Source organism: Artemia franciscana, chromosome 9 (genome assembly GCF_032884065.1).
Source record: "Artemia franciscana chromosome 9, ASM3288406v1, whole genome shotgun sequence".
Taxonomy (NCBI): domain Eukaryota; kingdom Metazoa; phylum Arthropoda; class Branchiopoda; order Anostraca; family Artemiidae; genus Artemia; species Artemia franciscana.
Genome location: NC_088871.1, coordinates 23,678,351 through 23,697,406, shown reverse-complemented (window position 1 = coordinate 23,697,406; position 19,056 = coordinate 23,678,351). Strand labels below are relative to the sequence as shown.

At 37.3% G+C, this 19,056-nt stretch overlaps 2 protein-coding genes across 2 annotated transcripts in view; both read left to right on the top strand.

Annotated features, from left to right (window-relative positions):
• Nucleotides 1–18,431, top strand: part of LOC136031166 (protein HEXIM1-like) — a 76,931-nt gene extending 58,500 nt beyond the window's left edge. The window contains exon 2 of the mRNA XM_065710511.1: nt 17,981–18,431. Within this exon, the coding sequence (XP_065566583.1) occupies nt 17,981–18,017 (37 nt within the window). The 3' untranslated portion in view covers nt 18,018–18,431. The remainder of the gene's footprint in view (nt 1–17,980) is intronic.
• Nucleotides 2,697–13,460, top strand: LOC136031582 (uncharacterized). Its single transcript, XM_065711252.1, has 2 exons — nt 2,697–2,990; nt 12,716–13,460. The coding sequence occupies exons 1-2, from the start codon at nt 2,955–2,957 to the stop codon at nt 13,262–13,264; spliced, it is 585 nt and encodes a 194-aa protein (XP_065567324.1). The 5' UTR covers nt 2,697–2,954; the 3' UTR covers nt 13,265–13,460.
• Nucleotides 18,432–19,056: the final 625 nt, after the last annotated feature.

The window sequence follows — 19,056 nt, the reverse complement described above, 5'->3', positions numbered from 1 at the left end:
TTGGCGGACGTTGAGCCGTGTCAAACCATGGTGCATTTTGCATGCCTTTATCAAATAATCGTGTGAAGTTGCTGTTCAAGTTCATCAGTTAACACTTGACGGATTTGGTAATTCGGCTCAAATTTTAAAGTCAGCTTTTTATCGTCCGATGCATTGCGAGCCTTATTTACATATCGACGGAGTGTTGTCTCTGGGATCTCGTATTTTTTGGCAGCAGCCCGTTGTGAAAGCTTCAATTCCAGTACCGCGTGCACGGCAAGCTTCATACGCTCTGCTTCATTAGGCATTCTGCAAAAGACCAATAATGTTTGGGGGATGTAGCCTTTGTTACTGAACTTCTAGAACTTGTAGCCTAACCTGAACCGAGCTTAACCTAGAACCCCAGCCTAACCTGGGCGATCGAATTCCTAGATTAGTTCTACTTAGTGGTCTGAAGGGGGGGACAGGATGTCCCACGTTAGACTGGGACGAGATCATAAGAAATTACCCAAAATCTTTGGGGGCAGAAGCCTTAAACAGGGTGGTATGGAGGAGAAGTGTTCGCCAGTGTGTCGGTCTCAGACGGCTTAAGGCTGTGACGAGTTTGTAGTAGTAGTAGTAGAAGTCAAAACTATCATATAGGCTACCTACCACGTGAAGTTTATGAATTTAAAAAATTTCGGGGTGCGCCACTATACCCTCCACCAAAATGCGCCACTGTATCCGAAATGCCCTCTTTTATCCATTTTGTGAACCAAAATTTGAAATAATGACCGAGAGACAAACAGATGGCTGAACTATGTTTAGAATTGTTGGAGCTTCCAGATGAACTAATATTCGCCAGAATTCGACACTATTTGTAGCCTACAAACCTTAGCAAAGTCAAAAAATATTTTCCATTTGTCCAAGATTTTATTTTTCAAAGCACTTAATCACATACCTCAAAAACTGCAATTGCTCCAAAAAATTGAAAATGGCTGACAATCATAGACCATGTGACTGCCCTCCTAGTGCGTATTTTTTTAGAATTTAATCTAATTACAGGTGGCAGTGGGATCAAGTGCGCCACTGTAGCAGACTGCGCCACTGTACCCACCTCTCCCCTATATAGATAGTTTTTTTTTTTTACTTATGTCCTGGTCGTCATTTATACTCCCTGTGTCCCGGTGCTTTGTTGATTGCTAATCGAACATTCCTTTTGTCCTGGTCGCTTTCTCTTTGAGTTTCGTCATTTATTTTTTTCTTTTTTAGTTCTTTTAGTTTTTACCTTTTTTAGTTTTTTTTAGTTTTTTAGATGAAAATTTTTTTTAGTTTTTTCCTTTTTTTCTTTTTAGTTTTTTATTGGTTTTTACCTTTATTTTAGCTTATTTTTCAGTTTTTTCCTTTTTTTTAGTTTTTTTTTATTTTTTTATTTTTTTTAGTTTTTTACTTTTTTTTATTTTTTTTAGTTTTGTTAGTTTTTTAGCTTTTTTACTTTTTTTTATTAGTTTTTAGTTTTTTTTTGTAGTTTTTGCCTTTTTTTAGTTTTTTCAGTTTTTTTTTTAGTTTTTTATTGGTTTTTACCTTTATTTTAGCTTATTTTTCAGTTTTTTCCTTTTTTTTAGTTTTTTTTAGTTTTTAGTTTTTTTAGTTTTTTACCTTTTTTAGTTTTTTTAGTTTTTTTAGTTTTTTAGCTTTTTTATTTTTTTTATTAGTTTTTAGTTTTTTTTGTAGTTTTTGCCTTTTTTTAGTTTTTTTAGTTTTTTAGCTTTTTTATTAGTTTTTAGTTTTTTTTGTAGTTTTTGCCTTTTTTTAGTTTTTTTAGTTTTTTAGCTTTTTTATTTTTTTTATTAGTTTTTAGTTTTTTTTTGTAGTTTTTGCCTTTTTTTAGTTTTTTCAGTTTTGACGTCACCTGATCCAGTTTTTTCAAGTGACGTCACCTGATCCATCCACAGACAGACAGACAACTTATTTTTATATATATAGAAGATATATATATATATATATATATATATATATATATATATATATATATATATATATATATATATATATATATATATATCTGCTCTCTCTGGGCTTCTTGTCTGTGTGGATTTTAGAAAAAATTCCAGCTTGTCTCTCTCAGACTTTGGGGAAAGCCCTCTTAACCTATCTAAGATCGTAATATCCCCCCCTGTGAGCCCGCTAGTAGTATCTATGCTTGCATATTCCTTTTCTTACATCCCCGACTTTTTAATAAACTTTCTAAACGCTCGACTTGCTCGCCTACCCTAATAATAATGGAAATATAACAAAGAAATGCATATTTTTTTTTTTTTTATTGAAATAACGACATGGAGAATATTGTCATAAAAAATGAATGCTTTGTATCCATTCTGTAAAATACTTCATTATATTTTCTATTGATATGACACTTTTTCGATTTTGGTTCATATACGAGTTTTAACATGGTTTCAGCTACTTTCCCATTATATTTTTCGTCATTGGTACTATTGGGGCCCAATTTCAACCACGTAATTCTTTGTTTATTCGTCTTTGTTCTACTTTGTTCTCTTTTTTTTACCGTATTTCTACTGTGAATTATTACTAAATAGCAAATTCAAGATACTCGACGATTATTGCATTTCAAGAAAGTATCCTGTTTTTGCCGTTCTCCCTAATTAATTTATGGTCACCCTTTTGGCAGGGGTTTGTAAAGTCCTTTCTGGGGTCGGAGTACTTCTGTGGCATTGAAGTCTCTCCAGTGATTAATGAATCCCGTCAGTCGGCACATTTATGTGTAGGCTAACATCTGGAAAAGAGGGTATCCAGACCAGGATGTCATTCCAGTTTTGTATTTAGTTTCTCGTTACCCTTCATCAAATAAAGAACCGTGAAACAGTGTTTAGTTGTGTTCAAGTTCAAATCGGATTATTGAAACATGAGTTCATCCGGTGCGAGTGGTGCAAAAAAAAAGGAAAATAAAAGCCCAAAGGAAAGAAGAAGAAATAAAGATGCAACGACGATTGGCTTCGTTTTTCAAACCGACTGTAAGTAAATCTACCACATTTTAAATTTTGTTTCGTCGACCAATCTTACTGAACGAATCAGAACAAGAGCTGCGAGCTCATATGACACTTGTTACGAGTAGGCAGTACAACAAAGGAGATGAGCCCGTCACAAACCACACCCGCCACCCCAAAAATGTGGTTCGGAGCTAGAAATAGAATATGCAGTTTCACTCAAGTCGGTGCATTTCTGGCATCGCCTCGGATCATCTGGAGCAGATGACTGTTGTAACTTCCAAGTTTCAGCACAATAAACCTATTCGTTTAATCCCTAGACGTGCAACACGGTTTCCGGTACCTCCTTCCAGCTGCCCCTTTCGCGGCCGAATCTGGCTCGGACACTCGTGAACGGATCATCTAGAGCATCTTGTCTCACCACCTATCAAGTTTCACTCGAATCTCAGCATTTTTCAATAAATCCCCCCCCCCTCCCCGACCGTGGTCGGATCTGGTTCGGACAGTAAAATATGTCATCTAGGGCATATGCTTACTTTACATTCCAAGTCTCATTTAAATCGCTGCACTCATTTGACCAATATGCGAGCCACACAATTTCCCGGCCCCCTACTGTGGGAAACACGACTTGAAAAAATAAAAGTCACATCTTTGACATCTCCGGTTCCCGTCCATCAAGTTCGACTGGAATCGGAGCGTACCCTATCCAATCCCTCGACTACAAGTGTTTCACGAGTTTCCCGGTGGGCGCCTCCACCCCCCCACAAATATCGGATCAGATCCAGACTTGACTTGGAACATCTGAGACGATATTTCTTTCCACTTGCCAAGTTTCATTGAAATCCGATCACCCGTTTAAAAGTTATGCATGCCACTAGTTTCCGGATTCCCATCCCTCCACTCCCCTCACGATGGTCGGATCGGGGAAACGACTAATCTCAAGTTAGTCTGTTCGAGTCCCTGATATGCCTGCCAAGTTTCATCGTCCTATTGCATCAGGAAGTACCGATCTCGCGGAATTGCCAGAAATCCGGACCCACCCCCAAGTCCCCCACAGTGCCCCCATAGAGAAGGGGGTCTTCCCCCTCCTCTACACCCCGCTCTTCATGCTAAAGTTTTTCAGCATTTGTAAAAAAGTCACTTACTGTTTTAATAAAACGCCCTTTGTGTTTGAGGAGTCGTTTTTAAAGAATTGGGACAAAATTTAAACTTTAGGATAAAGAGCGCAGTGTTGAGGAGGAGGCAACCCCCCTCGTATATGTAATAATTCTTGTTATTTTTAAGTTTTAATAATGCTCCTTAATTTCAGTTGAAAAAACTTGTTTTTCTATTTAATTTCTGATCATTTTTTAAATAAAGCCAGGAAATCTGGCTTCACCTCCACGGAGAAATCCCCCTTGGAAACATCCTCTGAACAATACAATCCTGGTTAAAATTTACTGGGACAATTACCCTTAACACTTCCAAGCGTGAAATTGAGCCAGTAAATAGAAAGCAAGATATATAAAGAAATTTTGTATAGGAATTCTGGAAAATTTTTCCAGTACACAATTTCCCCTGAAAAGTTCATCCCCTAGAAAATTCATTTTCCATGGAAAATTCTCCCCGAGCTAAGTCCCCCAGCCAAAAAAATCGTCCTCCCCTTCCCACCCTAGAAATGTATGCATGCTTCCGAATAAGAAATACTATATGTAAACAATGGTCACATTTTTTAACTTGAAGACCTTTTCCCAAGAGCTCTGGGGTTTCATGTTATCTCCAAAGACATTATAATTAGGCCTTCCAACGATGTTGAACAAAATAGCTATCTCAGATTTTTGGTCAGGGGAATTTGGGGAAAAATGGCATGGGATGGGGCCTAGTTGCCCTCCAATTTTTTTGGTAACTTAAAAAGGGCACTAGAACTTTGAATTTCCGTTAGAATAAGCCCTCTCCCGATGTCTTGGCCCACTGGTTCGATATGATCACCCCTAGGCAAAAAAAAAAAATAAATAAACACGCATCCGTGATCTTTCTTCTAATATGAAGTACAAAATTCCACATTTTTGCAGATAGGAGCTTGGAGCCTCTACAATAGGGTTCTCTTAATACGCTGCATCTGATGGTATGATTTCATTATGATTATATGAGTTCTAAGGGTGTTTCAGCCATTTTTTGAAAATCAGGCGCATTTCTCAGGCTTGTAACCTTTGAAGGGTAAGACTAAACTTAACAAAATGTATTTAAAATCAGCATAAAAGTTTAGTTCTTTTGACATATCTATTGGTATCAAATTCCGTTTTTTAGAGTTCGGTTACTATTGAGCCGGGTCGCTCCTTACTTACAGCTCGTTACCAAGAACTGTTTATAAGATAATGCTCAGACAAATCTTGTTGAGTTTCTTCTTTTGAAGAGGAAAGATAGAACAAAAAGCGACAAAGATAAGAAATTTCAAACCTAATAAGTTTTCGTCCGCATGAATTACTATGGCTAGCTTCAGTTTACCTTGCTTCAAAAGTGTTTAATCACCCGACAGCAGTACTCGTGCATCATATTTTGTGTTTATTGATTCTAGGTTAAAATATAGAATCAAGGGAATGATAGCTTTGCAAGGTAATCCTACATAAACAAAAAAATAAATAAAAAAGTTTATCACAGAAACCTATAAAACCTATAAAAACCTACAAAACATAAAATTGAATAGCACATTGACCTTAATTGAATGAAATAAAAAAGACATGTTTTTCTACTGAATGTAAGAAGAAACATTAAAGGTCAAAAGGGATAGCAATTTTTAAGTATATGAAGGGGTTCACCCCCTTGTCAATACTCGCTCTTTATGCTGTTCAAATTTGGTTCCAATTCTTTAAGAATGACTCCTGAATCTCAAAGGCCGTTTGATTAGAATAAATATCTCTTTTGAAAGTACTAAAAAAAAACTTTAGCGTAAAGAGCGAGGTATTGACGAAAGGGTGAACCTTCTCATATGTAATAATTTCTTTTCGTTTTAAGTTTCAATCCTGCTCCTTACTTTGAGTTGAAGAAACTTTTTTTCATTTAATTTCTTATTCTTTTTTTTAATAATGCTTGGAAATCCAGTGCCCCCTTGATCGAAAATTCAGCTCCCCTATGAAAAGTTTCTCCATGGAAAGATCCTCCTACATAACCTCCTCTGCTCGAGCTGCCCCCCCCCCACCAGAAAAAAACTGAAAACGTCTGTATACTTCGCAATTACCTATACTATTTATAAAAAAGGGCAAAGTCCACAAATTGAACACCTTCCCCTAGAGACTTTGGACAATTAAGACATCTTTAAAGACATATTTATTATATTTTTCAAATATATTAAACAAAATGGCTGTTTCAAAATTTTGATCGGGTGACTTAGGGTAAAAAGAGGGTGGGATGGGGCCTAGTTGCTCTCCAAATTTTTGATCATTTGAAAAAGGGCACTAGAACTTTTAATTTACCTTTGAATGAGCCCTCTTGCGATATTCTAGTACAACTGGGTCAATACGATCACCCCTGGAAAAAAAATAACACGCGTCCTTGATCTTTCTTCTGGCAAAAAAATCCAAAATTCCTCATTTTAGCAGATAGGAGCTTGAAACTCCTGCAGTAAAGTTCAGTGATGCGCTGAATTAAATGGTGAGATTTTTGTTAAGGTTATATTACTTTCAGGGGGGGTGTTTTTCCCTTTTTTCGGACATAAGACAAATTTTCTCAGGCTCGTAACTTTTGATGGGTAAAACTAAATTTGATACAACTTATATATTTGAAATTAGCGTACAAATCTGATTCTTTTGATGCATCTATAGGTATCAAAATTCCGTGTTTTAGAGTTTCGGTTACTATTGAGCCGCGTCGCTTTTTACTTGAAGTTCTTTACCACGAACTAATTGATTATAGCTTCGTAGTTGAATTGATTATGTTTTTTGTTGTTGCTTGCTCTAAACTTTGTGTTGTTTTCTATGTTAATTATGTACAATTCACGTCCTAGTTCTTATGGCACTTGATATCTACCAAGTGACATATAGCGATCGCAAATTCTGTTGGTCTGTTGGTCCCGGTTTTGCTACTTTAGGCATTTCTAGGTAAGCTAAGACGATGAAATTTGGCAGGAGTATAGACCAGATTAAATTAAAAATTGTTTCCCTGATTTTACCATCTGGGGGGAGTGGGAGGGGCGATCAAATCGGAAGAAATAGAAAAAATGAAGTATTTCTAACTTACCAACGGGTGTTCGAATCTTAATGAAATTTGATATTTAGAAGGATATCATGTCTCAGAGCTGTTATCTTAAATCTGGATCGGATTTGGTGACATTTGGGGGAGTTGGAGGGGGGACCTAAAATCTTGGAAAACGCTTAGAGTGGAGGGATCAGTATGAAACTTGGTGGAAAAATAAGCAGTTGTCCTAGATACGTGATTTATATAAACGGAACGGATCTGCTCTATTTGGGGGAGTTGGGTGGGGGAGGGTTAATTCTGAAAAATTAGACAAAATTAGGTATTTTTAACTTACGATGGAGTGATCGGATCTTAATGAAATTTCATATTTAGAAGGACCTCCTAAATCGGATCTCTTACTTTAAGTTCTGACCGGATCCAGAGTCATTAAATTGGGGTGGAATTGGGGGGGGGGGTCTAAAAACTTTGAAAACGCTTAGTGTGGGGGGATCACGATGAAACTTGATGGGAATAATAAGCACAAGCTATAGATACGTTATTGACATAATTGGAACGGATCTGTTCACTTTGGTATGAGCTCTAGCAAAATTCTAAGAATCAATAGATTGATTTAAAAAGAAAATCAGAGGCTTAAAGCCGGTTGGGATTTAAAATAAAAGCTGTGAGTCACGGGGCCCTTCTAAATATCAAAATTCATTAAGATCCGATCACCCACTCGTAAATTATAACTACCTAATTTTTTTCTTACTTTTCCTCTCCCTTTAGCCCCCCAGATGGTCTAATCTAGAAAACGACTTTATCAAGTCAATTTATGCAGCTCCCTGACACGCCCACTAATTTTCATCGTCCTAGCACGTCCAGAAGCACCAAACTCACCAAAGCACTGAATCCCACCCCCTAACTTCTCCAAAGAGAGCGGATCCATTACGGTTACGTCAATCACGTATCTGCAACATTTGTTTATTCTACTCACTAAGTTTCATCCCAATTTCTCCACTCTAAGCGTTTTCCAAGATTTCCGGTTTCCCCCTCCACCACCCCTCAATGTCAACAGATCTTGTCGGAATTTTAAATAAGAGCTCTCAGCATAACCCACATTTGAGTTCTCAGCATATGTAAAATTGCCAGAATGGCCTTTTCAAACATTCCGTATTGAATTAATCTCCTCTTTTATTTTATTTGATTAATCTCCTTTTGATTCTTTTATCTCCTCTTTTATTGCCAATGGAATAGAGCTGTTCCTTGAAGATAATAATTAACTAAGGGTGATTTCTGTAGTTTAAATTAAAAAAGTTGTTCGACAAAAACGCTAATACCCTCAACTAAATACTGTGAAGTAAACAGAGTCTAAGATTCATTCCATGATTCATCGTTTTAGCTCAAATTACGCGATGTACGGCAAGCATCAAAAATCACATGTAACGGCTTTGATCCAATAAAATGTAGATTTCTAACTGTCTCAAAAATGGAAATAAAGCCTTAGAAGATCTAGTCAAATAAATAGGTTAGACTACATACAAGAGCAAAATATTATTATACTAATCCAATTTCAATTAGCCTTTCAACCTACTTATCATTATAATAATTCGGGCAATAATGACCCCTGAATGCCAAAAAGTACCTATAGGACTAATATAAAAGGACTAAATGTTAAAACTAACATAATCATAAAAATAATAGTTTATGTGTAAACTCACTATGAACAAGAGCTAAGAGCTCATATGAAATCCGGACCCCCCCCCCCCCCCAAGTCCCCCACAGTGCCCGGATCCGGTCCAGTTATGTTAATAACGTATCTAGGACTTATGACTCTTCTTCCGACCAAGTTTCACCCCGATCCCTCCAGTCTATAAGCGTTTCCCAATATTTCCGGTCCCCCCTCTAACTCCCCCGAAAGTCACCGGATCCGGTCTGGATTTGAAGTGGGATGTCTGAGACACGAGGTCTAAATATCAAGTTTCAATCCTGCTCCTTACTTTGAGTTGAAGAAACTTTTTTTTCATTTAATTTCTTATTCTTTTTTTAATAATGCTTGGAAATCCAGTGCCCCCTTGATCGAAAATTCAGCTCCCCTATGAAAAGTTTCTCCATGGAAAGATCCTCCTACATAACCTCCTCTGCTCGAGCTGCCCCCCCCCACCAGAAAAAAACTGAAAACGTCTGTATACTTCGCAATTACCTATACTATTTATAAAAAAGGGCAAAGTCCACAAATTGAACACCTTCCCCCAGAGACTTTGGACAATTAAGACATCTTTAAAGACATATTTATTAGATTTTTCAAATATATTAAACAAAATGGCTGTTTCAAAATTTTGATCGGGTGACTTAGGGTAAAAAGAGGGTGGGATGGGGCCTAGTTGCTCTCCAAATTTTTGGTCATTTGAAAAAGGGCACTAGAACTTTTAATTTACCTTTGAATGAGCCCTCTTGCGATATTCTAGTACAACTGGGTCAATACGATCACCCCTGGAAAAAAAATAACACGCGTCCTTGATCTTTCTTCTGGCAAAATAATCCAAAATTCCTCATTTTAGCAGATAGGAGCTTGAAACTCCTGCAGTAAAGTTCAGTGATGCGCTGAATTAAATGGTGAGATTTTTGTTAAGGTTATATTACTTTCAGGGGGGGGGGGTGTTTTTCCCTTTTTTCGGACATAAGACAAATTTTCTCAGGCTCGTAACTTTTGATGGGTAAAACTAAATTTGATACAACTTATATATTTGAAATTAGCGTACAAATCTGATTCTTTTGATGCATCTATAGGTATCAAAATTCCGTGTTTTAGAGTTTCGGTTACTATTGAGCCGCGTCGCTTTTTACTTGAAGTTCTTTACCACGAACTAATTGATTATAGCTTCGTAGTTGAATTGATTATGTTTTTTGTTGTTGCTTGCTCTAAATTTTGTGTTGTTTTCTATGTTAATTATGTACAATTCACGTCCTAGTTCTTATGGCACTTGATATCTACCAAGTGACATATAGCGATCGCAAATTCTGTTGGTCTGTCGGTCCCGGTTTTGCTACTTTAGGCATTTCTAGGTAAGCTAAGACGATGAAATTTGGCAGGCGTATAGACCAGATTAAATTAAAAATTGTTTCCCTGATTTTACCATCTGGGGGGAGTGGGAGGGGCGGTCAAATCGGAAGAGATAGAAAAAATGAAGTATTTCTAACTTACCAACGGGTGGTCGAATCTTAATGAAATTTGATATTTAGAAGGATATCATGTCTCAGAGCTGTTATCTTAAATCTGGATCGGATTTGGTGACATTTGGGGGAGTTGGAGGGGGGACCTAAAATCTTGGAAAACGCTTAGAGTGGAGGGATCAGTATGAAACTTGGTGGAAAAAATAAGCAGTTGTCCTAGATACGTGATTTATATAAACGGAACGGATCTGCTCTATTTGGGGGAGTTGGGTGGGGGAGGGTTAATTCTGAAAAATTAGACAAAATTAGGTATTTTTAACTTACGATGGAGTGATCGGATCTTAATGAAATTTCATATTTAGAAGGACCTCCTAAATCGGATCTCTTACTTTAAGCTCTGACCGGATCCAGAGTCATTAAAGTGGGGTGGAATTGGGGGGGGGGTCTAAAAACTTTGAAAACGCTTAGTGTGGGGGGATCACGATGAAACTTGATGGGAATAATAAGCACAAGCTATAGATACGTTATTGACATAATTGGAACGGATCTGTTCACTTTGGTATGAGCTCTAACAAAATTCTAAGAATCAATAGATTGATTTAAAAAGAAAATCAGAGGCTTAATGCCGGTTGGGATTTAAAATAAAAGCTGTGAGTCACGAGGCCCTTCTAAATATCAAAATTCATTAAGATCCGATCACCCACTCGTAAGTTATAAATACCTAATTTTTTTCTTACTTTTCCTCTCCCTTTAGCCCCCCAGATGGTCTAATCTAGAAAACGACTTTATCAAGTCAATTTATGCAGCTCCCTGACACGCCCACTAATTTTCATCGTCCTAGCACGTCCAGAAGCACCAAACTCACCAAAGCACTGAATCCCACCCCCTAACTTCTCCAAAGAGAGCGGATCCATTACGGTTACGTCAATCACGTATCTACAACATTTGTTTATTCTACTCACTAAGTTTCATCCCAATTTCTCCACTCTAAGCGTTTTCCAAGATTTCCGGTTTCCCCCTCCACCACCCCCCAATGTCAACAGATCTTGTCGGAATTTTAAATAAGAGCTCTCAGCATAACCCACATTTGAGTTCTCAGCATATGTAAAATTGTCAGAATGGCCTTTTCAAACATTCCGTATTGAATTAATCTCCTCTTTTATTTTATTTGATTAATCTCCTTTTGATTCTTTTATTTGATTCTTTTATCTCCTCTTTTATTGCCAATGGAATAGAGCTGTTCCTTGAAGATAATAATTAACTAAGGGTGATTTCTGTAGTTTAAATTAAAAAAGTTGTTCGACAAAAACGCTAATACCCTCAACTAAATACTGTGAAGTAAACAGAGTCAAAGATTCATTCCATGATTCATCGTTTTAGCTCAAATTACGCGATGTACGGCAAGCATCAAAAATCACATGTAACGGCTTTGATCCAATAAAATGTAGATTTCTAACTGTCTCAAAAATGGAAATAAAGCCTTAGAAGATCTAGTCAAATAAATAGGTTAGACTACATACAAGAGCAAAATATTATTATACTAATCCAATTTCAATTAGCCTTTCAACATACTTATCATTATAATAATTTGGGCAATAATGACGCCTGAATGCCAAAAAGTACCTATAGGACTAATATAAAAGGACTAAATGTTAAAACTAGTATAATCATAAAAATAATAGTTTATGTGTAAACTCACTATGAACAAGAGCTAAGAGCTCATATGAAATCCGTACCCCCCCCCCCCCCCAAGTCCCCCACAGTGCCCGGATCCGGTCCAGTTATGTTAATGACGTATCTAGGACTTATGACTCTTCTTCCGACCAAGTTTCACCCCGATCCCTCCAGTCTATAAGCGTTTCCCAATATTTCCGGTCCCCCCTCTAACTCCCCCGAAAGTCACCGGATCCGGTCCGGATTTGAAGTGGGATGTCTGAGACACGAGGTCTAAATATCAAGTTTCATTAAGATCCGATTACCCGTTCAAAAGTTGCAAATACCTCAAGATTCCGGATTCCCCCTCCCTCCACTGCCCCCACGATGCTCGGATCGGGGAAGTGACTATTTCCAACTTAATAATTTGGGGTCCTTGATATGCCTGCCAAGTTTCATCGTCCTAGCGTATGTGGAAGTACCCGAACTAGCAAAACCTGGACAGACCGACGGACGGACAGAAATTGCGATCGCTATATGGCACTTGGCCGAAGGGTAAGTGCCATAAAAAAAGAATACTCAGCGACCTATTCTTTGATACTTCGAATAACTATCCCATCTGGATGAAACTTAATAATTTACAAGAGGACACATCCAAGTTGCAAATTTTGTCGAGTATTTAGTAAACTAGAAATATAACTATCGGTGAAGTACTGGTAAAAGAAGTAACTGGGACATCACTTTTAATTGTTTTTAATTAAAACTTGATTACTCTGTAGGATAGTGATGCTGGGACGTCAAGGGACAACCCATCGGCAACCGAAGTTTTACCGACAAACGAGCAGACCCTGGACGTGAGACACATTTCTGAGGAGACAAACCTGCGCGAACCACAAACGGAGGAAATGGCTTCCAGAACGATCAGTACCGATTTGTCCGTGAACCCGTATGATAACCCCTGCCAACCAGTTTTGACTGACTATCCCGCCACTACCATCGGGAATCGCACACGAAAATTTAACAGCTCCTATTTCTTGGCATACCCATGGCTCGATTATTCGAAAGAACAGGACTCGGTGTTCTGTTTCAATTGCCGACATTTCAGTGGATCCTCGCTAAGATCAGGCGAAAGGTATGGAGCTAGAGCATTCATTGACGTAGGATTTAGAAAGTGGAAAGACATTTCTGAACTGATACGGCAGCACGAAAACAGCGACCGACACAAAGCATGTACCATTTCTTTGACTCAGTTTAAAGCTAACGGAGGCGGCCGAATCTGTTGCGTCATGCCTCTCCAAAGAACGCGAAAAGGAAATACTAGAGAATAGACAGTACGTAAAAGCTCTACTAAAAACTACAGCATTACTTGGACGGCAAGGTCTTGCGTTTCGTGGCCATGATGAAGGGGAGTCTAGTGCCAATCAAGGGAATTTCGTAGAGACAGTACATCTTTTAACAGAAATCAACCCGGACTTGATGAAAAACTCTCGTAAGGCCTATGGCCATTACATGTCACACGAGTACCAAAACGGCTACATTGAGGTCATAGGAAATGAAATCAAAAGTTCTATCGCGAAAGAAGTCAGAGAAGCAAAATATTTTGCCGTTCTTGCTGATGAGACAAAAGACCTCTCGAAAAAGGAACAACTCGCGATCTTAGTGCGCTATGTTCATGACCTGAAAATCAAAGAAAGGGCCATAGGTTGCTACCACATGTGCAAGGTTGACGCTGAGAGTTTGGCCGACTTCATTTACAACGAAATAAAGGGTATCGGCCTTGACTGGTCAAAGTGTGTTGGACAGTGCTATGACGGGGCCAGTGTAATGAGCGGACACTTTGAAGGAGTACAGGCCCGTCTCCGGGAAAAAGCACCACAAGCGGTGTACACACACTGTCATTCCCATAGACTTAACCTTGTCATTGGCGATTGTATGCAGAAAATACAAAGAATTTCATCAGTATTTTCAGTTTTGCAAACAGTTTACAGTTTCGTCTCCAACAGCAGCACTCGATACCAGTTGTTCGTCGAAGCCCAGAAAACTGCCAATGTGCTAGTGCTAACGCTTGAAAGGACAGTAGTGACACGTTGGTCTTACTGGTATAGATCAGTGGCTAAGATCCTGGTTAGATATGACTGCATACTCGCAGTTCTGTCAGTAGTTCAAGAATCTTCTGACAGGGAGGCAGCGGCAGAAGCTACGGGCCTTAAGAACCAGCTAGAGTCGTTTCCCTTCATATTCAGTTTGCATGTCATTCACGAAGTTCTTGCAGTGATAAACCCTCTTTCTGAACAACTACAGGCAGCAGATCTGGTCATCTCAGAAGCGTGCACTTTAATCAGTGCAACAAAGAACGAACTGAGGAAAAGTCTAAAGAGATGGCCATTAATGTCGGAGCTGATCTGTCGGAAACAAGTGCTCTCTCTTCAGCCATACCTGTTAAATCAAAACGAGTTCAGAAGATATCCGGAAGACTAAGAGACTATTTGACGACAACAACAATTGGAAAGCACAACATTGACTCCGAAAGCACAACAACGGAACACAAAATGCGGAGAGAGTTCTACGAGGTTTTGGACAGAGTGTTAAATGAGTTTGAAGAGCGTTTTTCTGTCCAGCTGCCAGTGCTAGAAGCCACACGTTGCCTTAACCCCAAATCCAAAGATTTTATGGACTCCGATTTACTTCTTGTGATCGCGACATACTTCGATCAGGCGGAATCGATACTATGCAGCTGAAGTGTGAAGCTTTAATAGCTCGTGCATTTGTGTCGCAGCTTCCACAGAAACCGGCAAACGCTTTAGATGTCTTCGAACGCCTCGGAGGATTGAAAGAAGATTATTCTGAGCTTGTTAAGGTCGTCAGGGTAGTCCTCACACTCCCGCTCACAACGTGCTCAAATGAACTTTTTTTCTCTGTGTTGACGTTTGTGAAGGACTACCTCCGGACAACGATGGAAAACGAGCGACTTTCGCATTTGCTGCTTATATTCTCTGAGAAAGCTGCAGTGAAGGAGCTCAATTTTGAGAAGCTTGTCGACGACTTCGCAAAAATGAAGCAAAGGAGATATCCATTGCTGAAGTAACTGTACGTAAGTTTCTGATTTATACAGTAAATGTTCTATTTTGGTACTGTTTTTGGTCCCTAAATAAGCTGCAAAATGCGAACCCCAAAGGTAGTACAGTACCTAAAGGCATGTTCGAAAATTTTTAAATTTTTAAGGCTGGATGGGGGCCCAAAATCTATTTTTGGCCCCCCCCCTAAGGTTTTCTGAAATGGCGCCACTATATGCTGAACCTGGTGTTATGAATTTCATTAAGATCTCTTGACTACTAGGGTGTTTTCAGGCTCGTAACTTTTGATGGGTAACATTAAACCTGATTAATCTTATATATTTGGAATCAAAATAATAAGCTGATTCTTTTGATGTTAGTATAGATATCAAAATTCTGTTTTTTAGAATTTTGGCTACTATTGAGCCGAGTTGCTCCCTACTTATAGTTCGTTACCAGGAACTGTTCTAACAAAATAGTTATTCATTCAAGCCTACTTAGATTGACTAAAAATTTGAACAATCCCTTATTGCAATATTTGCTCTTTGTGCTGTAATTTTGTATTTCTTTTGGAGTGTTTTTTTTTATAGGCTTATAATTTTATTGTGTATTAAATTGTTTTCCATGATTGATTTTGTGTACATAGGTTTGAGTGTGTACTCACCCAAGTCCTTATTTAGGGATGTGTTATCATTTCAGTTTGCTTTGATTTCAGTTACTTCGCGGACAATTTGCTTGATTCCCAGCTCATTTCAAATTTAAGTTATTTCGTCGAATAACCCCGAATGTTTCGGATTATGAAGGTTTAGTTTCTTAAAGCTGAATCAAAAGGTGATGAGCTATCATTGAATTTTAATGCCTTCTCTATCCTTTCTTTGTGCTGCTGTACCAGTGTTCTAAGGTTTTGGTGAGTTCGACAAACACAATAATTTTCACAACTATACTGTATTTGAAACGCCCCGTTGTTTGACGAGTAACTGGTTTTATCATTACCAGAATTGAGAAAATTCATTACACTTAAATTACTTTCGAAAACAACTGAAAAATCACTTTTTAAACAGACATATTTTAGTTCTGAAGTATTCTTTGGAATGTAGGAAGGTAAATCGTGATGTTGTAAATCGTGATGTTGAATATAGGTGAAATATTCAATCATACAATTTTGTTTTCACAAATTGCTCATTATCTTCTTTCTTTTTTTGTTATCTTTTTGAATAGCTTTCTGTGCAATGTTGCCGGAGGCTACCTCTTGCATAGTTTTTTTATTTTTTATTTATTTATTTCTTTTATAGAATTAGCTTACCCTTTAGCTTTGAAATATAATTCTTTGAAGGCACAGGTAATTGATTAGGAGATTTAAACGCATAGGTCGGTAGAGATAGGAATAGATTGTATCCTGGCCTAGGTAACTTTGGTGTGGGAAAAGAAAACACTAATGGCTACAGACTGCTGCAATTCTGTAGGTATAACAATCTAGGCATAATCAATACAGTGTTTTGGTATAAAATGGCCTATAAACTAACATGACATTCACATGATGGTAAGACGGCTAACCTAGACAGCTAATTATGTGATTGCAAACAGAAGACTGGCACGATACTACGGTATAAAGGAGTGTTGTTACTGATTTTAAATGTATAAATTAAAAAAAACTTTCCGAAAAAGAAGTTTTTTAAAGAAGAGTAAAGGCCCGATTAAAATTAAGATCAGCAGAAGTAAAAATATATAATAATCTAAACTCAAAACGACGAGAAATTACTATTACAGAATAAATGAAACCCAAAACGAATAGAATTTAAATAAACAATCAAAACAAACGAACATACTGTTAGTATTTTTGCTCTTGCAATTGATCTAAATTATAGGAGTGTAAGTGCATCCAAGTTGTCAAAATAGCACAGATACGATGTTTTGGGAATAGTATTAAGTTTTATTTTCCAGTAAAACTCGAGAAGGTGTAAAACTAAATTAAACGATACTATGTGTGTCCATATATTTAAAAGGGCGTTTGTTATTAAACAATGTTGAAACCGTTTTTCCAACAGAGAAATAGTGAGCCAAACTATAGATTCTCATAAAAAAAAAAAAAATCCAGATAGATTTAAATATTATTTTTTTTTCCAATGAAAAAGATATAAGAAATAAAAAACGAACAAAAACTAATTAAAAAAAAAATCCACAGAAAAAGGAATCGAAAAAAGTAAACATCTATATTAAGCCAAAAGTGAGCAAAAATAAAGTCAAATAATTTTCGAGTTTCTGCTCGCAAAACGAGCAGAAACTAAAATGAGCATGACTGACGCCCCTCGTGCCTTCTGAAGACCAGAAAATAATTTGCACTTTACTGAAAACAAAATATATTTTAAAATGTTTTCACTTTTTTAACTTAGTAAATCCAAAATTATTAAGCTTTTAAGAAATAAATATCATTAAATGTATATTAAACTGTCAATCCACATTCTTTTTTTATTGTTTTTTCAGCAATCTTTGTTATGACGTTTTTTTTCGATATTATAAGAAATACAAACCGTCAGCTCGTAATAAGGATTGTTTTCAGTAAAGTGTAAATTATGTTCTTGTCTTCAGTAGGCATAGGGGGTGTCAGCCCTGCTTTTCCTAGTTTCTGTTCGTCTTGGGTTTCATTTATTTACCGGTGGGGGGGAATCCCCATAAAAAGCTTATTCTTTTGGTTTATATATGGTTATCAAATCTTCGTAATTTAAAGATTTGGTTGCTATTAGCCCAGGTCACTCCTTACTTACAGTTCGCTTCTACGAATTACTCAGTGTTCTCTTCAAGCTGAAGTGAGAGAATAGGGCATAAATTACTCTTTTTAGGTAACTTAATACGATTACTCCTTGAAAGGAAAGCAATTGCTAAAAACTGATAATTCTTTAATGTCTCCTTATTATATGTATTTCTTCATCTGATTTTTCTTATTTTGTCACACTATCAATGAGCCCTTGATTTAGGTAATCTTATGCCTTCCAGGAACATGATAGCAGTAACTGGCGTCGATTGCAGGTGAAAATGGAAGGTTAGCATTTTAGCGGATCAATATGCATGAAGAATGAATAAAGATGGCAAAGAAGACCGGAAGACATTAACATGAAATTTCAGATGCGTAATTGTCATTAAATTATCGGGAATTAGACATTATACGGAAAAGTGAGTTAGTTTTGCATATCCAAGTTTAATGAGAATACATAAAAGGAATTTGTTTTAGAACATTTCTTTAGTGTGTAATGAAAAGTTTATCAAGACCTTATGCCACTCAAATCAAGGTCGGACATTTATAACCCGTGGATAACCGAGTGACCCATTGACTAATTTCGAATTACCGAATATAGTTCTGAAACGAAAGGATTATAACATATCAACATGAAGCAAATATTCTGATAATAAAAGAAAATAAAAGAGATGAGAATAGTAACAATATTAGGTACAATACAGTAGGATTCTTCGAAATTTTTACCCTTATAAGCCGCACAGTCTGTGGTGTTCTTTGAGTGATAGATCGTGCTCAGTAGCTCAAACATAATAATGTAGTTACCAACGTAGCTAACTTAAGTATTACGCAGTTAACAAAATTACCTATAAGTTACCAAAGTTACCTAGAAGTTACCTATGATTATTATCATAGACAGCGCAGTTGCTGAAATTTGCATGGGATGCTAGGGGGTCATTAGTGCCTATAATTTGACTAGGACAGAGTAAGCATATTCCTGTAAGCATATGAACGTGATCTTTTATGTTAAGAAGAAAACATTTTCTGCAATAAGAAGGAGGCTACTAGTTCGTACCATCTATATTCAGGCTTCACAAAGAAGTAAGTTAGAGATTTATTTCTACCCTTCCACAACTCTCTTTCTACGCATCTGAATTTTTACACGCAGAGTTAGAAAACTATGGGGTAATAAAACGCTTTTTGGGCATCAGGCACCCCCCCCCCCCTTATACAGAACAACTAATGGCCACCCTCCCTATATAATAGATGATGTGAAACTATACATCATAGTGCATAATTTTGTCAAATACCAAGTAAATCACCTTAGTTAAACGAAGAT